Here is a 22,226-nt window from a genome sequence, read left to right as displayed (position 1 = left end):
AGAGATCTTTTATGGTATTTGTTTGTAATCTTTGATGTATTAAATATTTTGTCGAAAGAATGTTTTGTAAGTTATGAAGTGAGACAGTTATTACAGATTTTTATTCTTGTGCTAGAGTTAATGTTCTATAAAGCATGAAATTTACACTCCAACTGAAAGTTATGTAAAATATCTTAGTTTCTGATTGAATTTTAGAGCCCTGCTGACTTAAAATAGTATTGTTCACTCTCCAGTTTTAAATACTGCAAAGATATTGTGAAGGATTTATTTTTATCTGCAAATCAAAATGAAGTCTGTCTTGTTTACTGTGTGTCAGGACTGCAGCTGTGCCGGGCACATAGCGGGCGCTGAGTGAGAGGTAGCGCCCGCGTGAGCCGTGCTCCCGGCTGCTGCCGTGGTAGGACTTGTATTGAAATTGTATGTCTAGGTTTCCTAGGAAAAAGCCATTTTTGTTTCAGTTTTGATTTTACAATTGCATTTCTACTTACTCAACACTTAGTCCTTTAACAGACTCCGCCTTGCACCTTTGCCATGTGGTTCTGTGAGACATATTGGCGGCCAGGTTGTGTCCTTGCCGTCCACTGTGTCCACTCCTCAGAGCCCTGTGACGTGGGCAGTAGATGGCCGCATGTGATCGGCTCACAGCCACCTCCTTCCTCCTCAGACTCTGTTCGTTCTTAGAACAACTCTGCCATGTCAGTCCGCATTATGAATGAAATAACTAAGTGTTTATGACGAGTCATTGTAACAAAGCTTTAGATCTCTGCACATTGTCAGATTATAAATGCTGTAACTGCTTTGCTTTTAGGGAATGCCTCGAATTTGAGATCTCACTGAATGAAATTTTAGCATAAAACTTGATTAATTTTAACATTAGTAACTTATAATTAATGATAACTTGAATAAAGAATGACTAGAATCTTATGAATAAAGCAGTTTTCTAGTTGGTAGAATTTTGACAGAACACTTTCTTTACAGCAAAACAGTTTTAAGTTTTTTAGAAGTAAAAATTATTATTTTATACATAGGTAAGCCATTTATATTGATTGCAAATAATATATTTGACCTAAATAAAGTTATTTACTGTGTAATAATTGTTACTTTGCTCCAGGAATGCGTTGCCAGGTGACAAGACAGTTCTTTACAACAGATGATAACTCCAGTTCTATTGTGTAGAGAAACTGTCCTTAGTGAGTCTGTTCAAGCCAGAGAATTGTTTTTATTATAAAGTTATGCATGATTTTTAAAACTGTTTCAGTGTGTAATGCATTCGTTGATGCTGTGTGAGTGCATGCTGCATTTCCCGAGGTGGTCTGTGTGCGGAACACAGAATTCCTAGAGAGCTTGAACAGCAACATTTGCTTTGAAAAGTTTTTAAAGTGGTTCCATTTTCTTTGAAATGCTTTTGATTCCTAGAAAATTATCAGTGTCTTCAATATAAAGAAAAGCCAGTGAGAATGTGCACATCCAGCTCTCCATTCATGCCACTAGCTTGTCTTCCATGCAAATCTAAATTTTTGTTTTCCATTTTCTAGACTAAATGTGTTAAATGATCTTGCCAACAATATGGATGATTCGAAGATAAACACCGATATTCATGGTGCTAAAGAAGAACTCCAAGATGACAGCAGTTTTATCTCAGAGAAAGACAGTGGAGTTCATAAACCAAAAGACTGTCAGGCATCATTTCAGAGAAACAACTCATTGACTCTGTCTGAAGAATCGCCGGAGGATAAATCAGAAAAAGCCTTAAGTGGAGGCCAGTCTGCTTTGTTTATTCCTGCCGGCGTTCCTGCTGCCTCTACTGAAAACTTGACCTTGCCTACAGGAGCAAGTAATGGACCAGTTTCACACTCCTCTGTAACAAAGACTTCCAGTATGAATGATGGTAGTGTCTCTTTAACCACTGGGCAGCCTGTGGATCAGCCAGCAACAGAATCTTGTTCAGCTTTGAAGGTGGCAGCTGATCTTCAGCTTTCTGCACCACAAAAACCAAGTCAGCACCAAGTTGTGTTTTTGTTATCAGATGTAGCACATACTAAGAATACAGCCCATTCCATTAAAAAACTACCTACCTCTGCTTTAGTTGGCTGTGATGTTCCGAGTTCAGTAGGGAATAGTGTGAAATCAGAGAGCACTTTACTAAACCAAGTAGAGGTGGGGGAGGGTAGTGAGGATGCATTGGCAAAAGGTGATTGTGCCGGTGCATTGGCAGGGATTTCCTCAGGTACAGATGGATTTAGGCCAGAAAATGATACAAACTGGGATCCCCAGAAAGAGTTTATTCAGTTTCTTATGACGAATGAAGAAGTGGTGGATAAAGCCCCGGTCCATCCTAAAGTGGCAGGTGTAGAGAAGAAGAGAAAGCGGAAAATGGACGTCAGCAGAATCACTCGCTACACAGAGGACTGTTTCAGTGATGCAAATCGTGTACCCAGTAAGTCAAAGATGCTACAGGTTGACTTTGTAGGGCGAAAGGAGGAGGTACAAGCAACAGACGCCCAGAAATATGCTTTATCAAAAGTGAAGTCTGAATCTGCTGATGACCTGGAGTCTGTGGACACTTTCCAGCATCTAGTTTATAACTCAGATAAATGTGGAGAAGATAGTTCGCCTGTTCACACTCGCACTTTTATATCAGATACCTTGAAAAAGAAATGTGAAGCGCGTGATTGTGAGTCACCTGCCACCTTCAGTGCTGAGGAGCCATCCTTCTACCCCTGCACGAAGTGCAATGTGAACTTCAGGGAGAAAAAGCACCTCCACAGGCATATGATGTACCATCTAGACGGCAACAGTCACTTCCGTCACCTCAACGTCCCAAGACCGTATGCTTGTAGAGAGTGTGGACGGACGTTTCGGGACCGCAATTCACTGCTGAAGCATATGATCATTCACCAGGAGAGGAGACAGAAGCTGATGGAAGAAATCCGGGAATTGAAAGAACTTCAAGATGAAGGACGAAGCGCACGATTGCAGTGCCCTCAGTGTGTGTTTGGTACCAATTGCCCTAAGACGTTCGTGCAGCACGCTAAGACCCATGAGAAGGACAAAAGGTACTATTGCTGTGAGGAGTGTAATTTCATGGCGGTCACGGAGAACGAACTGGAGTGCCATCGGGGCATCGCCCATGGAGCCGCAGTGAAATGTCCTGTCGTCAGTTCAGATGCAACTCAGAGGAAAACACAGAAAAAGACTTTGATCAAAGACTCTGTTACAGGTTCATCCAGAAAACCAGCTACGTACCTGTGTAAAATGTGCCCCTTTACTACTTCAGCCAGAAGTATTCTGAAAAAGCACATGGAGTATTTGCATTCCCCGTCATGTGTTGACTCATTTGGTAATCCTCTTGGACTTGACAAAAGAAAAAATGACGTCCTTGAGGAGTCTGTAGATCTCAATTGCACTAAGCCATTAGTAAGACAACAGTCAGCCACGTTTCCAAAGAACTCTGCTTTAAAACAAGACGTCAAAAGGACATTTGCATCAAGCTCACAATCAAGTCATTTTTCAAAATTTCATAAGCGGCCACACCGAATACAAAAAGCCCGGAAAAGTATTGCCCAGTCTGGTGCAAACGCGTGCAATCCAAATAGCTCTCCCCACAAGGATGTTATGGTTAAAAGCAGCACTGACCAAAAGCCAAAGTATCTCCGTCAAGTAGCAAAAGAAAAGTCTAATGCCAAGGCAAACAGTTATTCATATAGACACAAGTATGAAAACTACAGGATGATCAAAAAATCAGGTGAATCATACCCACTTCCTTTCAAAAAAGAGGTTAATTCATTAAACTCTTTACATCTGTTTTCATCATCAAATAATTCTCATAATAATTTTATTTCAGACCCTCATTGCCCAGATACCAAAAGACCAGATCACAGGCGTGTGGCTGTCAAAAGAGTGGTTAAGGCTTCCAGGAAGGAAAGTTCTGGTGGGGAAGACTTGGATAGCTATCCTGACTTTCTGCATAAAATGACTGTTGTTGTTTTGCAAAAGCTTAATTCTGCTGGAAAAAAAGACAGTTACGAGACAGAAGATGACAGTTCCTGGGATAATGTTGAGCTAGGTGACTACACTACACAGGCCGTGGAAGAAGAAACCTACAGTGGTCTTAGTCAAGAGCATGTAAACTTATTGCCTCTATTTAAAAGCAAGATGGAAAGCCAAGGTCCTGAGGACAGTGCTGCCCTCAGTTACAATCAGGACGAGGGCTTTTATTTTGAGTATTATGAAGATGGTGGCACTGACAGCTTTTTGAGTGAGATGCATGACCCTCAGCCTTTGGAAAATGCAGAAACACCTTTGTCAAAGCATGGCTCCGTTTTTCACTGGACTGATTTGTCCCTTGAGAAGAAGTCATGTCCTTACTGCCCAGCCACTTTTGAAACAGGTGTTGGGCTGTCAAATCACGTCCGAGGGCATCTTCATAGAGCAGGATTGAGCTATGAAGCCCGCCATGTCGTGTCGCCAGAACAAATAGCCACAAGCGACAAAATGCAGCATTTCAAAAGGGCTGGCGCAGGGACGCCTGTGAAGCGCGTTAGAAAAGGTAAGTTCCCGTGTGGAGACAGTTGGGGCCTAATAAATGTGTTGACATTCGGAGGAGTTGAAAATTGTGTTTGAGTTTGGTCCTTCTTAGAAATCCCAGAATTTCATATTTCAGAGTTAATTCATTGATGGGGATTTGTGAAAGAGCCTGATGCCACTCTTAACCGTGTCTTTTAGCTGTAGAGAAGGCTGAGACTACTTCTGAACACACTTGTCAGCTCTGTGGTGGTTGGTTTGACACAAAGATTGGGTTATCAAATCATGTCAGAGGCCATCTGAAAAGACTTGGGAAAACTAAGTGGGATGCTCACAAGTCTCCGATCTGTGTTCTGAACGAGATGATGCAGAACGAAGAGAAGTACGAGAAGATTTTAAAGGCCCTGAACAATCGTCGTGTCATTCCCAGACCCTTCGTAGCTCAGAAACTCACGTCAGGGGACGACTTCCTGTCTCAGGATGTTCTACCTCTCGATGAATACCGTAACGGCCTAAAGGCAGAGGCTCTGTCAGTGTCTGCTTCAGAGGAAGAACGCCTGAGTTTCCTAAACGAATGTGACGAAACAAAACCCGAACTGCCCAGTGGAAGAAAGAACCAGTCTCTTACACTGATAGAACTTCTTAGAAACAAAAGGATGGGGGACGAAAGGAATTCTGCTCTTTCTCCTCAGAAGATTCATAACCAGACGGCAAGGAAGAGATTTGTTCAGAAATGTGTTCTTCCACTAAACGACGACAGTCCGTTGATGTATCAACCACAAAAAATGGACTTGACTGTGCACTCAGGTAAGAGGACGCTTGTGACTGTTATTTGAACACAGTTGAGGGCTTTGTGAGCTGGAGCCTCTGGGCAGTGCCTCCTGAGCATCTTCCGTTTGCACATTCGCAGCGCACACTTATTATTCTGCTGTGGCCGAGGTGGATGCCCGGCAGCACTGAGTCTCTGCCTCATGTCTTGGTCTGAATGTAAGTCGAGAAACAAAGCAAAATGCACACACACACATGCACACGCACACACACCCCTACACCAGACCAGCTGACCTGGGAAAAGCGGCTGCTGTAATATGGGAGGCTGACATGTATCAGCACTGCACTGTTGAAAGGGAAGACCTGGCACGCCTCTGCCAGTGCTGCAGAGGGCTGTTTTCAGAACTGCTGGTGTCTGCTGCTTAGGCAAGGCAGTCCAGAACAACTTCTTAGACCAAAGGACTGGTGCCCGATGCCATTAACCCAAACAAGCGTCTCCTCTCAGAAGCTCACTCTGTTATGGGATGGTGTGACTTTTGAGAACTGTAGTCAATATGAACAAAATTTGCGTGGCCTTTGGATTTTACAGTTGTGTTTTTCTGCAGCAGAGCAGGTGCTGGTGTGCCAAGTTTCTGTTGAAGGGATATTTCGTATGTATTGGGAAAGGATGTGTCTGGTTTATACTCAAACACTAGAAGGGTGTTTTGGATTTATTTGTTTTGATGTTAAGAGTGTTGAAAGGTTTGTGTATGTGAGCCCCAGTTGTCATGTCTTAGCTAATAGAAATTGGCCCATGGATTAGTAAAGAATCAAATTACTGTAATTCTGATTCACCTCTTGGCAAGCACTAAATATCTCTAATATTTGTATTGTAATTTTGATTTAGGGGAATATTAATAGCCTGAAACAATGCTTTCTCTGATGCAGGATTCTGGATAGTAGACTGCTTTATTCCAAGTAAAGAGTCTTTCAAAGGCCGTAGTTTTCTCCTTTTAAGAAGGATGAAGCACAGAGAGCGTGTTAGTTGTGTTCACCATGATGCAGAATTTCTTGTGACCGCCATGATAGTGTTGGGGACACCTACTGAAGTGAGGGTTGTCTGAAAAGTTTAGAGTTTATATTTTTTCAGCGTTTCCTTTCCTGTGGTGGTATTGGCTTGTTGATCATTTATTTAGCACAAAGATTTTAGCAAAAAACTTCAGATCATTGACTTGGCATTATTGATTGAGCATTCAGATTAATGAACATAAAATGCCCTGAATAAAATGTTGTGTCTACCACCTCCTCTCCAGCCTTCATTGGAAAGCCGAATTTAGTCGTGTCTTATACGGTTTTGTGGGCACAACACTTTGATTACCACTTTGTCCACTAGACTTTGTCATTCTCTATTGCTGTGTTGTAAGCTTTGAACTTTCCCAGCAGAGCTGTGCTGTTCACATAATTACCGTAGGCTTCAGAAATGATCTGCGTAACACAGACATCTGCCAGAAAGTGACAGTGGGTGTTTCCTGAGGAGCTCAGAGGTCAGGCTGCCTTCTACCTTTCCAAGGAGCACGGCCCAGCTCTGAATACTAACTGCCAACTGCTAACCCTTAACTCCCTTCCTTAATTCAAGCTAAGCCAACTCAACGAGCGCTTTAAAAATCATCTTTATTGTGGTGCTTTTCTACACACATTAAGCTAAGAGAATTTCCCGTTTTGAAGTGAGAACTGGATTATAGTGTTTTTTTTTTGAAGGATAGGTGTGCCTGTGAAGCTTAGAACACGTGTGCATTGCAACACGGCGTCTACAAGTGCTGTTGGCCTGTCCAGCCACTTCCGCGCTTGTGCACGAAGGAAGAGTGCTGCCCTTGTGACGGGCACAGGTATGTGTGAACAGACATCAACATGTCTGCCTGGTGCAGTGCTCTGGTGCCAATGTTAGACAGTAGCTGGAGCCCCCCTGGTAAGCAACGCTTGAACACGCACTGAAGTGATGAGTTTTCATCTGACTCATGCTGATTGGTTAGGAGAAAATAACCCATCGGAGGTGAACTTTGTCTATATTAATTCTGTCCTTTTAAAAACTATTTTTTATTTCCAAATTTATTTTTTTTATTAATAGATTTTAATAAAGACACCTCTTTGGTTAAAAAGCATGAAAAAGACAATAGTGCTACTTTGGAAAAGATGCTTTATTAGGAAAGGAATTCACAGTGAAATTTCAAATATGTAGAATAATACATTAGTGTATAGATTGAATCTTCAAGGGGGAAAGTCTTAAGAATATTTTCCCTTTAGTGTCCCTCACCTTCATTTAGGGTTCCTAAACCTAGATGCAAATAGAAGTGTTAAGGTTCACATTTCTGTGCTGGTTTTGGTTGGCTGGTCCAGCTTTACCAGCAGTCTCTGTACTGATGCTTGTGAGCATGTCGGCTTACCTACTCATAGCGCACTTCCCACACCTTGGGAATGCTTTGCTCTTCGCTTTGTGCTCCTTCAAACTACCCGCTTTAGCAATTATCATTTCTCTCAAGTCTTAAAATGTACTTTTTTTCTATTAAGATCCTTTTTCTAATCTTTTCTAAGTTCTCTTGCTCTTCTGCTTCCCTGAGTAGTTGTTTGCCCAGCTTCTTGTTCCTCCTCATGTTCTACAAGTTACATCTATGCCCTTGCTGTGTGCTGTGTCTATGCTTGGTCTATGCTGTGTCTTCTGCTTCTTCACTCTATTTCTTGACTTTATCTGCAGATGGCGGAGCACTGTCTGTCTGAAAAGGAGAAGAACTGCCGGCTTTAGTTTACTGTTCAGAGCTTGGCTGTGAGGGTTCAGTTCTCACGCAGCTGCACTTTGATCATGCAGTTGTAGACACTGAAGACGGGAGGCGGTAAGAGTGGGAAGTCACTGTCAGTATCCCTGCTGTGCCCTCCCAAGCATGGCACATAGGGACAGCCTGTTTGATGGCCTAGGCTTTCTTCCTGTTGTAGCCGGAGTTATCTGTCTACACTTGGAGAGTTACTCATAGCACAACTGGGGTTCAGACCAAGACTGCCCTACATAGGCTGTCCCCAGGCGCTATTCTCTGCTATATACAAGAAGTCTTTCTGTTGGAGAATTCCAAAATGAAAGCAGATTTAAAGTGGAGAACATTTTAGTGGAGTCTAGATATGAGTCTAATTAGAAACAAGGACCCAGTTTTCTAAAGTGACCAGCCCACCATAATTAAGAAATGAGAAAAAGATTTTCAACATTAGTTCGTTGTCAGTACCTGCTTTTCAAAAAATAAAGACTTTATTTTTAAAATGATCTATTTTTAGAGTGCAATTGTAGGTTGCATGTTATAAATGAGTATTTTGCCTGTTTTCAGCTTTAGTGATATAGTACTCTTGTAAGTGCCAGTGAACTCAGCCAGGTGCTGAATGGGCTCCTAAACCGTTGGGAAAGTCACTCCTGTGCTCTGAAAATGCTGGCGGAGTGCTCGCTCCTTTGGCACTGTCATTCAGTCCTGTCGAGTAGAAGCAGAGCGTTGATCTTCAAACTGTTTAAAGCAACCTCACTCAAAGGCAGAAACCTTGGTAATTCTCTCGACGGGATTGGCTTTGAAATGAGTTTGGGGTGGGTCCTTGGCGACAGCAGCCCTTGGAGAACAGTGTGCACAGCATAGCGCCTACCATAGGGGCACAGGGGACCAGCGTTCAGGTGATAGAGCCAGCGTTCAGGTGATAGAGCCAGCGTTCAGGTGATAGAGCCTGCCGTTCAGGTGATAGAGCCTGCCGTTCAGGTGATAGAGCCAGCCGTTCAGGTGATAGAGCCTGCCGTAGGGGCACGGGGCCAGCGTTCAGGTGGTTTGCCTAGCACAGATCACCTTTTGAGCAGACCTAGGAAGGAAGGGGACTGGTTTGATTCCTACGTCCCTGCATGCATGGACTCCCATGAACACGAAAGGAGCACAGGGGATATTCTGACTTTTCCACAAGACAGTTTCCATATTTTCTTAGCTGTAACTTGCCTCAGTTATGAGGTAGATGGGATAAAAAAAAAAAAACATGTCTGTGTTTATGTGGCTGTAATGTGTTATTTATTCAAACAAGAAAATGAATGGTTCTGGTTGAGTACATTTTTCTGAGATTACTTCCTTAGTGCCTAACTTGACTTGTCTTTCCCCAGCCATTTGGTTGTTATTTTCGCCTTGTGAAACAGATGGAGAAATGTAGCCTTGTGCCCATTTAGCATAACCTATAAAGGGACCGAGAAACAGTTCTATTGTGCAAGGAAAGGCGTGGGCAGTTTGCCAGCTACACCCAAAGATGCTGGCTGATTCCTCACTGATTCGACAAGCATCCCCTCAATTTCTGCTGTGGTCTAAGCTTTGTGCTAGGCACTACTACAGAATCAAGAGTCAGAAACACTTACATGCGCACCTGATCCTAAGATAGGCAGGCGGGGCGGGGCGGGGCGGGGCGGGGCGGGGCGGGGCGGATGAACTGTGAAGCACTGGGCAAGCGCAGAGGCAAGAATGCGCTGTAGCGAGTTTACTAGGAACCACCCGCGAGCCCCTGACAGAATTGGTTCCAGGTTTGGCTCATTAGGTGCTGGCATTGGAATCCAGTGTTTTTTGCATGCTAAGAACATGTACCAAAAAGGAGCCACACCCCATCCCAGCATGTGTCGGTTTGGTGTTCACGGAGAGCAAGTGTAGAAGGAAAGGTAGGGTCTGGAGAGGAAAGGAGCCATACTTGGAAAAGGAGGGGTAATGTGGGAAGTGTGAGCTAGTTAGTTCCTAGAAGTCCTGGGAGGTAGGGAGTTAGATCTAGTACTGATCTGGATGGTTGAGATCAGTAGAGGACATCGGAAGCTAGTGAGTGCTGGGGCAGACTAGTGAGGCTAACCCTTCTCTGTGTGTTGAGACAGGGTCTCTATGTAGGTCTTGCTCTCCTGGCACACATTTTGTAGATTAGACAACATGTAACTGAGATCTGCCTGCCTCTGCCTCTGAGTACTGGGATTAAAGGTTGGGTTTAAAATCCCTTTTATAGATACTTTTTAAAAGCATTTATCTGATGCTTTGGAAAACACTTTTTAAATAAAAGATTTGGTTAGGGAGAGGAGAAATTCATTTTACAAGTCATATGCTAGAGAAATGAATGACACAGGAAGGTGAGGTGGGGACACAGACGGCCAGTGTGGAGGGAGCCAAGGAGAATGCCTGGCAGATTTGTTAGAAGGGGCAAGAGGCAGGTGGCTTGAGGGCAGGGGTCTATAGATGCCCCCTGGACAGCTACCCTCGGTCACTCGTCCAGCAATTCCTCCTCACCTAGCTGTCTAGGTGACACCCTGCAGATGAAACGCCTGAGTTGATTAGGGTTTGTTTTGTTTTGCTTGTCCTTGGTTACAAAGTTTAATTCTGTTGATTGTGTTTCGCCTGCCTTGTCAGTTTCTAGTATCCTGCTATCCCTACTTACTAATTTTTTAGGATTTGCTTTTTATGTTAATAATTTTTAATGTGTCCAAAATATCTTCAGTTGTGTTCTCTGAGCCTGTTGTGATTTCTCGTCTAACATGAATTTTTGAATGTTTATGGTCTGGATTATGGTTACAGAATATGTTGTTAGCCAGAACTAAATGTAGGCGTTCTGCCATAGTTGACCTTATATGGCATATACAGCAGTATCGGGATTATCCTGGTTAGTTTTTTTTTCTTTTTTTATCAGCTTGAGACAAGCTACAACCATTCGAGAAGAGGGAACCTCAGTTAAGAACCTAGATTGGCCTATGGTGGGTTTTTTGTTCTGTTTTTCTTTTTGGTTAATGTAGGAGGGTCTCAGCCCATTGTAGGTGGTGCTACCTTTGGGCCCATGGTCCGGGATGGTATAAAGAAGCTGTTATATTTAGCTTTGTGGCCACAGAAGGTATGAGGAGCAGGCCAGTTTCCGGGCTCCTGCTTCAGTTCCTGCCCCACATGCCTTCAGTGAAGACCCGAGAGTTGGAAGACAAAATAAACCCTTCCTCCCCGAGTTGCTTTTTGTCGTGGTGTTTCCTCACAGCAACAGTACCCCCAAGACAGGTATAATACAAATGTACTCTAACTGCCTCTTGTGAGAGTAGGCCAAGAGAGGCTTGTTGGAGATTTCCTTCCTCGCTTACTCAGAGGCGCAGAAGTAGAACATACATTTCCTTGTTCTGTGTATAATTTGAGGAATAACGTGAATTCTTGCTGTCCAGTGTTGTATGTATGTGTAACACACACAGAGAATCTCAGCTAGAAGATGCCCTGGAAGAAAATGATCTGGTGAGCACCATGTCTGCTTTTAGTTCTGAACTTTGTTGGAATATATAGTCTTAAAAAATGATTAAAAGCCAGACTCGTCTGTCTTCCTGAAGTTGAAGGTGACTATGGGGAAGGTAATTGGACTCTCTTGTCTGTCTGTTTAGTCATCCCTCAGGTGATGTCTCAGAAATACAGAGGCCTATGGAGGGCAGGAGTCTGGTTCAGATGCTGAAGTGACTCACAGATTCATTAGTGTGTGTTTTAATGTTTGTTCTGTGTTTTATGCGTGTCTGAGTTTAAGAGGAGTAACTCCTCTTCTTGACAAACACTTGCTTTGCTGAATAAAACAGCATGGAACCCAACTCACCTTAGACAATTTTAACTTTGTTTCCTTGTTACCATAGAGAAGTAATATCTGCTCTCCTATTGTGTTCATGTCTGGGTCTTCCTCCTGTGCCTGGGTATAGCTGAGCATTGAAGCAGTAGAGGGGGGGGGGGGCATCTACAACTGTGCTGGTTTTTCTTCTCCACATAGACTCAAGTGTAATTAAGGCTCTTTTCCACATTGTTTGCATATCCCCTCTTCCAGGTGAGATAGTAAAATGTTTCCAGGTACATTTATCCCTCCCTGATTGTTTATTTTGATTTGGGGTCAATTACTATTTCATAGTCACAGCACCGTTATGGAACCAGGTATTCAGGCCACGACACTGAGCGTATTTGTATGGCCCCATGCAAGATAAATATGTAGTAGCCTTTGTTTGAAAATTATTAAAAATTTCAAGACTGTAGTAACAGAATTAAACCCAAGTGTGGAGCCCTATGCAGCCGCACATCTATGCACACAGAAAGCTTAAGTGAAAAAACAGATTCGTTTTTAAAGCAAAAGATCCCCTGCTTCCCTTAATTCCTGTCTTGTACCAGCTAGCATTTCTTCAAAAATAACCCCAAGCCTAGTTCTTTTTCTGTTGAAACTGAGAAAGAGAAAATGCTTGTGTGCACAATTTTGTATATGGTTGAGTCTATGAGCCTTGGAGGATTAGAGGCCGTATTTAGAGTTGAGTTTCTCAGACTCACACTTGAATATTCTTGGGACGTGAGTCCTCTTCCCACCTAGCTGCCACCAGTGCCGTCCCTCCCCATCAGCTTCTTAGTGGTGCCGGCCGGAATGGTGGCTTACCTGTGGGCGACAATTTAAATCCTGCTGTTTTTTCCAGATAAACCTGTAGTTGCTTTTGCCTTCCCACATTGAACATGTTAACCATTTCTATCTGGTGTCTGTATAATATGACCATTAGGCTTCACCATAGCCCCAGGGCTGTGTCATTTGAAGATCCCCCAGCAAACTTGGGCTAAAATTTAATTACTGTTGTAACTTGTAAGATGTGTAGCTTTAAGAGGTCTTTAGCTTTAAAATGGCCTAAGCAGGCCGTCAGGGCTGACCCCTCATGCAGGCCTTACTAATGTAGGGAGGAGGCTAGCTACTGAAGGGCTGGTTTCTCTAGGAAGAATGGCTTGTCCAGTTTCCTCTGCTCCCCCATCCCCTCCCTCTTCTGGTGCCGTGATGCAGTCAGTCTAATACAAAGGCCCTCACTCACCAGGCTCCAGAATTAGGAGTGTATTTACTTGGAGAGTTAAGTTGTTGCCAAGAAGTAGGACTGTTAGAAACACCACCTTTGGAGCTACAGGATCAGTGGAGGAAGAAGATTTAGGTGAGTGTGCTACAAAAGAAGCTTGTGCTGCTATGTGCAGAACATTGAGTAATTCTAGTGTGGGATCGGAAGAAAGCTATAGATTCCTTAAGTGGTTGTGATTGGAGTAGTGGTAGCAATGTGGACAGAAAAGGCCACTCTGTTAATGCTCAGACAAAAATGAAGAACAAGAGTAAAGGTCATCCTTGTTATATTGTTGTGAAGAATTGGGCAGAATTGTGTGGAACACGGAATGGAGGAGTGGGCTATCTGGTGCATAACATTTCCTGACAGCAGAGCATTGGGTAGCTTAGTGTTCGCCTTAGCTGCTGTCAGCTGCGAGATGACAACTGTTGCCGAGAGCTGCAGCTTACTGTAACAAAAGTGAGGCCGGAGTCAGGCTGATGACGGACAGCGTGAGGAAGGTGTTCAGGAGAGAAGCCTAAATGGTAAGAGTTTCAGCTGTGAAGGAGTCAGTATGGTAAGGACCGAGGGCTTGTGGGACTGTGGCAGCTTTGACTTAAGTGACCATATGATCTAGCAGACTCACTCAAGAAGATACAAGTGGGAAGCCTGTGCTGTTTCCAGGTGATGTTAAATCTCCAAGCCCCAGAACCTAGGAAGAGCAGGAGCATGGCTTCCTTCCATGGGGGCTGAAGAGTGAGTCCCCACCAGGGCAGCTGTGGGCTGTGGGAGTCAGAGTCCTCTAGGACCCTGCAGTGGGAGCCCCCAGCCTGTGACACAAGCCTGGACAAGTACAGGCACAGGACTAGCACCTGAGAGCAGAAGACTGCCCTACCCGGCTGCAAAGCTGTAGGGGAGGGCGGCCCCGACCTCCAGTGTGGGTGGCCCAAGAGCCTTCTTGGTGCTTTTCTTAGTAGCTTTTACAGTTACATAGGACAAGTTTCTTCTTTGTCCTTGTCTTTTGAAATGAGAATGTCTGTCTTATTATTGAAGACCAAATGCTTAGAGATGATCAGAAGCTACAAGTCTCTGTCCTCACGAATGGGCTGACGCTGTACTTTACAAATGGGCTGGTTAGCATAGGAATGGTAGGAATGAGTTTGCCCAGTGTTCTCTTGGTTTTCTGAGCACCTACCCATCTGCCTGCCATGTTATTGTTGAACAGTTATTGTCGCCACAGTGGATGCCACACTCCTGTCTCTAGGACTGTGAGCCAATCGCTTCTCTTCTTCCATTCACCCGGTCTATGGTGTTCTGTTCCAGCAGCAGACAGCACACTGAGACACATAGACAGACCAGTCGTAAGTCAGAAAAGGAGCAGATTGGGCAGGGATGACTGAGTGCAATTGAAATGTTAGTGGTGAACATTAGTTTAGCCATGATGTACTTCTTGGCCACAGAAGCTTCAGGTAACACCGAATAAATCCTCGTCTTCTGGAGTCATTTGTATAATGAAGAAAAGAAAATTTTCTTGGAAAAATTACTGTATACAATGAACAGAACAATGGAAAAAGCAAAAGATTTTATATAATTACGTCAGTACCAAAAGTGACTTCTTTTTCTGCTGTGTACAAAATGAAATAATTGTTCTGAAAACAGGCTTGTCTCTGGACTGTGTGTCATCTGACGGTGCGCTTGTTGTCATCTGTTTTGTGCTTGGGACTGTATTTTCATAACACTGTGGGGTCCTTTGGGTTTTTTCCATATTTAGTAAAAACATAGCTGTTTTACTAAAAGTTAGGTTGTTGAACCTTTGTATATGTCCTTGTAGCTCAGTTCACTGTCTTTGTGAGTAATTTTGCAGGAACAAGTGTCCGTCTTCCATATACCCAGATAACCTGAGTTAGAAAGATTTCTAAGCAGTCTTCTGGATGAGTCTGGTTCCCTGCACATTTTCTGCAGTCTGAGCAGGCATGTGAGGGCCTGTGTGGCCAGGCCTGCTTCTGTGCTCCTGCAGCAGCAGTGCTCTGTGACAGACACACATGGGTGCTGTCCTTTGCTTTCCACGGAACATTCTTTGTAAGTTGTCTTTGATGCAGCAGTGCCATGTGGATGTCCTTGTGCACGTGTTCCTATTACTCAGCTGTTTACAGAGTTTTATAAATGTGTGGCCTGCATTACAGGGGTGGTTGTGTGCTCAATGTGCTCATTTCACTTACTAAACAATGCTTTTGGGAAACAAGGAATTTTAAAATAATGAAGATGTTAAGACATTTTAGACTTTCAGGTTTTGTTGCCAGGGGTGTGAGATTTAAAATATCTTAATCTTAAGCTTATAAGGACTCTTAACACAAGAACATCTGTAACCTGACTTGGAAAACTAGTTATCAGAAATTACCAGCTGCACAGTGATGGTCTCCCAGTGTTCTGATGTCATGCCACCTCCAAATATCAGTGCTGAACTTTGATGGCTTCATTTACAACCTTAGATATTGTCATTCATAAAACACCTTCTGAGAGTATGTACAGTATCAAAATTCAGAAAATATTGTTCTTCTTCATTTAAGTAAAATATCTTAGAGATGCCGGCTGTTCAGTTTCCGGGTGTCACTGCATGTCTGAGGAACTGAGTTTGGGAGCTTGCGACAGATTCCTTGACTTCCTTTTGACCGTTTGCAGTCCTGGATGTTTTGCGGCGGATATAATACATCCTGTTTGTATCCTGCAGTCATTTATCTGCGTTCTACAAGGACTTGTAAACAGAGTATAGCAAGTTTGAAAGGCTGTAACTAAAGCTAAACCTGTGTCCTACATCACAGAGGCAGACATCACATGTCTCATAGGTGAAGGAAGTAGCTGACAGCTAGAAGTTCTCCGAACTCTTCTTCCCGAGTGCACATGACTGTCGCAGCTCTGGGAAAGAAGTGTGTGGTGTTTGGCTCATTCCTACTAGGTCTGGTGAAGACCTCTGGTGAATACCAAAGCCAGTGCAGAGCCCGTGGTTGCCACCGTGTGAAACAAGTGTGCGGTGGCATCAGAGCGGAGTGCTGCCCAGACTGCTTTGTGGCCTCCTCTGGATGCCAACGGTTAAATTGCCAGACTTTGCTTTGTTTTTGGTCCAGAGCATTTGAGTCCCTGCTGAGTATCAGACTCTCATCTCAAATAACTGAGGAGAATCTTAAAAGAATTTTCTGGGGCTTTTCTGGGGCTGGGTTATTTAGCTTTGAATTAGCTATTCTTCAGTGCCTGACTTCTAATCGTTCTTTGCTTACTGGCGTCTCGTTTTAATAATAAATAGAAAAAAACCATGAGTCTTGGATTTTACTTTTAAGCAGACAAGAGGCAAAAAGTTGGAAATCGTGACTGAGATTTAGGTTCCTACAGTTTTTAGTTTGCAGTGTGCATTTCGGCTGCCGTGAGGAACTGTGGTCTCTGGTGTTGCGATGGCCACACCTGTTCTCTTGCATTGAGCAGCCCGCCCTGTTCTCTTAGAAGAACGAAGGCCATCTGAGTGGTGCTGTCTTCTGTTACGCTTGGACCCTAGAGATGAACTCTTTCTCTTCCTGCACCCGCACTTCCCATCATCCCTTTGTCCAAAGGAACGTTGTAGCTCTGCCCAAAGACTGTAGAGCATGTGTCCTATCTGTTCAACTGATGAAAATCTCTTCTTCCATTGATTCATACCTTTGAAGTAAATAATTAAAGGGAAAGATTAAGTAATGGAAAAATGTCAGAACTAGCCTAAAATTTTGCCTACCCTTAAAAAAAGTATTTTCTTAAATCATATTTTTAAAATAAACTACTGGAGAAAATATAGGATGAAAACTGTAAAGAATAGTTGGCATCAAACATTGGATCCAGCTGTGAACTTAGGTAACAGGTTTGTAGCTGTTTTCTACTAAAATTCACATTTGTATGATTGTACATGTAATAGAAGTTGAGTTTAAAGATGAAAACTGAGCTATGTTTGCTCTTGAATTTCACAGAAACTGACTTTTCATTGAGCTTTCTGTTACACTGTGACATTCCATTGCTCAGTTTGCTAGATTTATTTAATCGATTAGTAATAAAATGCTAATTTAATCGGTTAACATTAAAAAGTTGTAATTTTCCTGGAAAAAAGATGTTTAAAATTACGTGTGATCAAAAGTAAAGATTCCCATTATTGCTATTATTGACCTGCTGAGCTTCTGGTTCTTCAGCCACATTTCCTCCATTCTGTGTGCGTGGAGAGCTGTATTTGGAAAAAGCGTCACAGAGCACATGTGCAAATCAGATGCCGCTGTGGGGGCGAGGCCCTGCGAGTTAGCCCATGCCCTGTAAATGGGAAGTGGAGCACAGACTAATCTGATGGGGCGTAGGTGGCGCGGTCTCTCTGTTGCATAAGTGTGCTTTAAACATACCAGGAATGTTAAGTGTTTCTCTTCTTTTGTTTAGCCTTAGATTGTAAACAAAAGAAGTCCAGGTCAAGATCTGGAAGCAAGAAGAAGATGCTGACATTGCCTCATGGTGCTGACGAGGTCTACATTCTCCGATGCAGGTATTTGTCTCGTTGCCAGACATCGTCCCTTTAGGTTTTCTTTGAGACACAGCAACTATTTTAGTTGGCAGTTTTATTTTTTGGCATACTGAACAAAACATTATAAATTAGGATTTTGCAGAGGCAGAATCTTACTTCATCATATACTTAGGTTTGCTTCAACAACATGTAAGATTGGGTTTGTGTATCAGCCAGATGCCTGTAATTTATAGAAGTGGTCTATTAGTTGTGCTTTATATATTTGATCAGTTTAGTTTGGATTGTTTTTACTGTCTTTAAGTTCCTGCTTGTTGAAAACACATTTTCTTTTTTTCCCTCCGTGCACCTTCGTGAATGCAGCGCCCTTCTGCACTGGAGAGACACTTCGGAGTAATTCCCGTGGATGAGTTTAGATGGTATAGAAGAGTTTAGTGGGGCAGGAGAAGTGGCTCAACAGCTAAGAGCACTGGCTGCTCTTCTAGAGGACCCATGCTTTGCTCTCAGCACCCACATGAGTCAGGCATGGCACTCCAGGCTCAGGGCCCTGCACCCTTTAGGCACATGGTGCATAAGCTTAGAGGCCAACGAAATATCGTTGCACCTAGATTGTTTTTTAAGAAACCTATTTACTTAATTTTAACTCAGATAATATTACAACCGCTACAAAAATGAAGGACATTTACTAACCCTGTTAATAAAGGTGTAAATTGAGTCCAGTTAATTCAAACCAGTGGTTTTCAACCTTCCCAAGTCTGTGGCCCTTTAATAACAGAACTTAAATGTTGTGCTGACCCTCCCCTACCATACAATTATTTTCATTGCTACTTCCCAACGACAGTATTGTAATTGTAGTATTATAAACTGTATTGTAAAATCTGATGCACAGGGTAGTCTTAGGCGGCCCCTGTGAAAGGGCCATCCGACCGTCAAGGGGTTGGGACCCATGGGTTGAGAACCCTTGATTTATTAAACGAGTGCTCTGTGTAGTGTACGATGAGATTCGTTTCCTGCACTAGGGGCTTTATGTGAATTAGTTTTAAATAGAATTAGTTATATGAAAAGAACTACCATTATCCACTTCTTCTTTTGTAGGTTTTGTGGCCTAGTCTTTCGGGGACCATTGTCTGTTCAGGAAGACTGGATTAAGCACTTACAACGACACATTGTAAACGCTAATATTCCACGGACTGGAGCTGGCATGGTGGAAGTCACATCACTACTTAAAAAGCCTGCCTCCATTACAGAAGCCTCGTTCTCTTTACTGATGGCAGAAGCAGCGTCATAGAACCAGGAGTCCTTTTCAATAGCAAATTTAATTGGATGTAAATTAAAAAAAATTTTTTTTTTTGTAAACCACATCCATTTATAAATGCTAAAGTAGGAACAGTGGGGGACGTGAATTACGGGACATCAGAGCATCTGAATACTTGAGACAGTGAGTAGCCTATATATATATTTTATATAGGGTGGAATGTGTTTTTAAGGGTTACTGAGTTTCGTTGGCTGAGTTTACTCAAAGGGTCTTACATCTGAGAGCCATTTGTAAAGTGTTGCACATGAATTCACAGACAGACTTACTGACAGTTATGTTCTCTGCAGTGTTACCAGAATCAAGACTGTTTTTTCCCCACACTTATATAGAAAACTAAGATATTATATTTTGTTGGTATGTATTTAGTGTTTTGTATAATACCAGGAACTGCTAACTAAATTTACTCAACTTAGGGCATTAAATATCATGTACTTCATAGTTTGAGACTGTTCACCCGGATAGGGCAGAGAACTATCTGTCTGGATGTGTAAGTGTTTTTTTTTTTTTTTTAAATCACATGGAATGGTTTGGTTTTTTTTATACTAAAAAGTTGGAGGGAGATTTGTTTAAACAAGTATTTCTAAAAGAACTCTGTACATAGTCCTGGAAGTTCCCTGCGGTTCCCGTCTTCCTGCAGTTGCTTTTCTCAGACAATGAAGTGGTGCGTCCATGCTACCTCCTACTTTGTCAACAAAGATGCTATTACCCTTTCCATCTTTGTATCATAGTAGATTTTACAAATCCAATGTTCTTTATTGCAAGACATACTTTTGTTAACAGACTTGTTTCTTTGTAATGTTTTACGTACAGTTTGACATGCTTACAGGACAGGGTTGTCTCTTTATTTAACATTGTAGAAATGTAATTAATAAACAAGGCTCACTACACAATTTAGAATAGACTTTCTCATTTATATTATCTTCCAAATTTGATCAGTTAGCAGAACTATTAATACACAAAATATTTCTACATATGATGAGAATGTTTACAATTTCAATCTTAGAGCTTGTTTTGGTTGTGATTATATGTATAAAAATTGTGTAACACTATGCTCATGCTAAGGACCGACATGGAATACTGAAATAAATGTGCTGTGAGGAGTGGAGAAACCGTGCAGGTGTCTTGGTCGTGATGACTCGCAAACCCTTCCACAAGCAGCTTTATTCCTGTGTTTGAGAATTAGCATCCCTTACGAGCTAATGTGTGCAAGCACCCATTCCGCGACATTTCATGTAGTTGCTAATATCGGTCAACCAAGAATATGCATCGATACTTTTCTTCATTTGTACAGAACGTTAAAGCAGTTCCAACAAAGGGGTAGAGTATATACATACGTCACCACCAGCGAAATGCCTTTCTATGGTATATCTCCTTACCAAAAATCGCTAAATAAAAAGACTTCAAGAAGTATAATGCCTCAGACACGAAGCATTTCTCATCTTTTATCATGGGACGTAGTCCGTGAGGTTGTTTTATTATTTAGATTTTTTATATTCACCATGTTACTTTGGTTTTCTAGAAACACTACATTGGTCAATATGTTATATATAAAAAAAATTTGCCTATTATGTTATTAAACTCTTAATTCAGGGCCATTTAATGTTTAGAATTACATCACATTCCATTACTTTTGACTGAAAGTATACCAAGTCTGGGTTAGTATGGATTACCTCTTCCTAGAGATGTCTGTCATGTTGAGTTTCCATGAGATTTCAGTCTGGGTCTGTCCTGTTGTCTGCTCACTTGATGGAGAAAATCTCACTCATTTCCCTGGGCTGGCCTTGAGCTCAGCACCCTCTCAGCTCAGCCTCTGGCCTGGCTGGGACCACACCAGTGTGGCACAGTGCCTGGCTCAGTACAGTTTTTGAAATCGAACCATATGCTAACAAAGCAAGTAGAATTCTCAAGTTTAGCGGGAATTTTAGAGCCTCTTTGATGTAATTTAGATTTTTTTTCTTAATCATGGCAGCTATCAAAATGTAGGCGTGTGATAGTAGAATTAGTGTAAACACACATTTCAGAGCTTCCTAAGTATAGAATCCTGCCATTCACGAGTACGGACACATGGGCATCTCTCCCTTAGTTACCCCTTTATTATTTACTTTAAAAACAACATGTATTTTTGTGAGGGGGCACAACACCCTTGTTGAGAGTCAGATTGCTTGCTCGAGTCCATTCCAGACTCAGGTGGCCTGCCTCGTCACAAGTCACAAGGCAAGTGTCCTCTGCCGCCCCACCAAACCCACCCCTGCCCTGGGATCCTGTTGCTAGAGCCCAGATTTGAACACTGATTGAATAGGAGTGACGAGGATGGGCACACCTGCTTCGATCCTGGTTCAGAAAGAGAAACTTTGAGGTTTCCAGTATTTAAATAATGCTGGGGATGGACTTGTGTAAGCACCCTTTGTTACGTTCCTTCTGTCCTGGCTGGAAGTTTATCAGAGTTTCTCCAGTTGTGTGGCATCTGCCTGTAAGTATTGTCGCAGTTACATTAATTTATCTACATATGTTATGCCAGTCTTGATGCCTGTCTAGGATGAAGTCAGATTGGTCAGGGTGTTCGTTCTCCTAGATGTGTTTGCACTGATTTTATTGAGAACGTCCGCACTGTGGTGGCTGTTTTGGTTGTCAGCTGGACACACCTGTGAAAAGGGAACTTCTGTTGAGGAATCGCCTCCATCTGATTGACCTGTGGGCTCGACTGTGGGTGGTACCATCTGTAGACAGGTGGTCCTGGGCTGTACGAGAAAGCCGTGGAAGCCAGAAGCAGAGTGTTCCCTGTGGTCTCTTCTGCAGTTGCCTCCCCAAACCGCTTTTACCCGCTTTAGTGTCAGGGTATGATTGGCTCTATAAAATGAACTCAGAGTGGTTTTCTCTCCTTTTGTAGGCTAGTCCAGAAGTGAAAGGCAGAGTAGTGCCGGCTGTTCCTAAGAGTGCTTCCGGCGGTCCTGAGTTCAGTTCCCAGCCACCTCATGGTGGCTCACTACCATTTGTAATGAGATCTGGTGCCCTCTTCTGGCGTGTTTATACATAATAAGTAAATTAAATAAAAAGTTCTATAGAATTCAACAGCGCATCATCTGATTTGGGGCTTTTCTTTGTAGGGAAGCTGTCACTGTTTCAATTTGATGCTTGTTATGGATTTATGCTGCTTATATTGTCTGACTTAATGGTGTGTCTTATAGTGTCTAGGAATTTATCCATTGTTGTTGTTGTTGTTTTGTTTTTTAACTGTATTTTTCCAGGCTTTTGCAGTTTTACGT

The 22,226-nt window shown here is 42.6% G+C and overlaps 1 protein-coding gene across 14 annotated transcripts in view; it reads left to right on the top strand.

The window, feature by feature from the left end:
* Positions 1-20,337, top strand: part of Znf644 (zinc finger protein 644) — a 65,783-nt gene extending 45,446 nt beyond the window's left edge. For 8 of the 14 annotated variants that reach the window (XM_041641986.1, XM_041641988.1, XM_041641990.1 and 5 more), the window contains 4 exons: positions 1,536-4,549; positions 4,726-5,331; positions 17,570-17,672; positions 18,744-20,337. In XM_041641986.1, the coding sequence (XP_041497920.1) occupies positions 1,536-4,549; positions 4,726-5,331; positions 17,570-17,672; positions 18,744-18,936 (3,916 nt within the window). In that variant the 3' untranslated portion in view covers positions 18,937-20,337. The remainder of the gene's footprint in view (positions 1-1,535; positions 4,550-4,725; positions 5,332-17,569; positions 17,673-18,743) is intronic. The other 6 variants (XM_041641994.1, XM_041641993.1, XM_041641998.1 and 3 more) reach the window with 4 other exon arrangements.
* The last annotated feature ends 1,889 nt before the right edge of the window (positions 20,338-22,226 follow it).

Source organism: Microtus oregoni, unplaced genomic scaffold, assembly GCF_018167655.1.
Source record: "Microtus oregoni isolate MIOR12 unplaced genomic scaffold, Mior012 000072F_ref0000427, whole genome shotgun sequence".
Taxonomy (NCBI): domain Eukaryota; kingdom Metazoa; phylum Chordata; class Mammalia; order Rodentia; family Cricetidae; genus Microtus; species Microtus oregoni.
The sequence above is the reverse complement of the archived record's forward strand: the minus strand, read 5'-3'. Positions and strand labels throughout refer to the sequence as shown.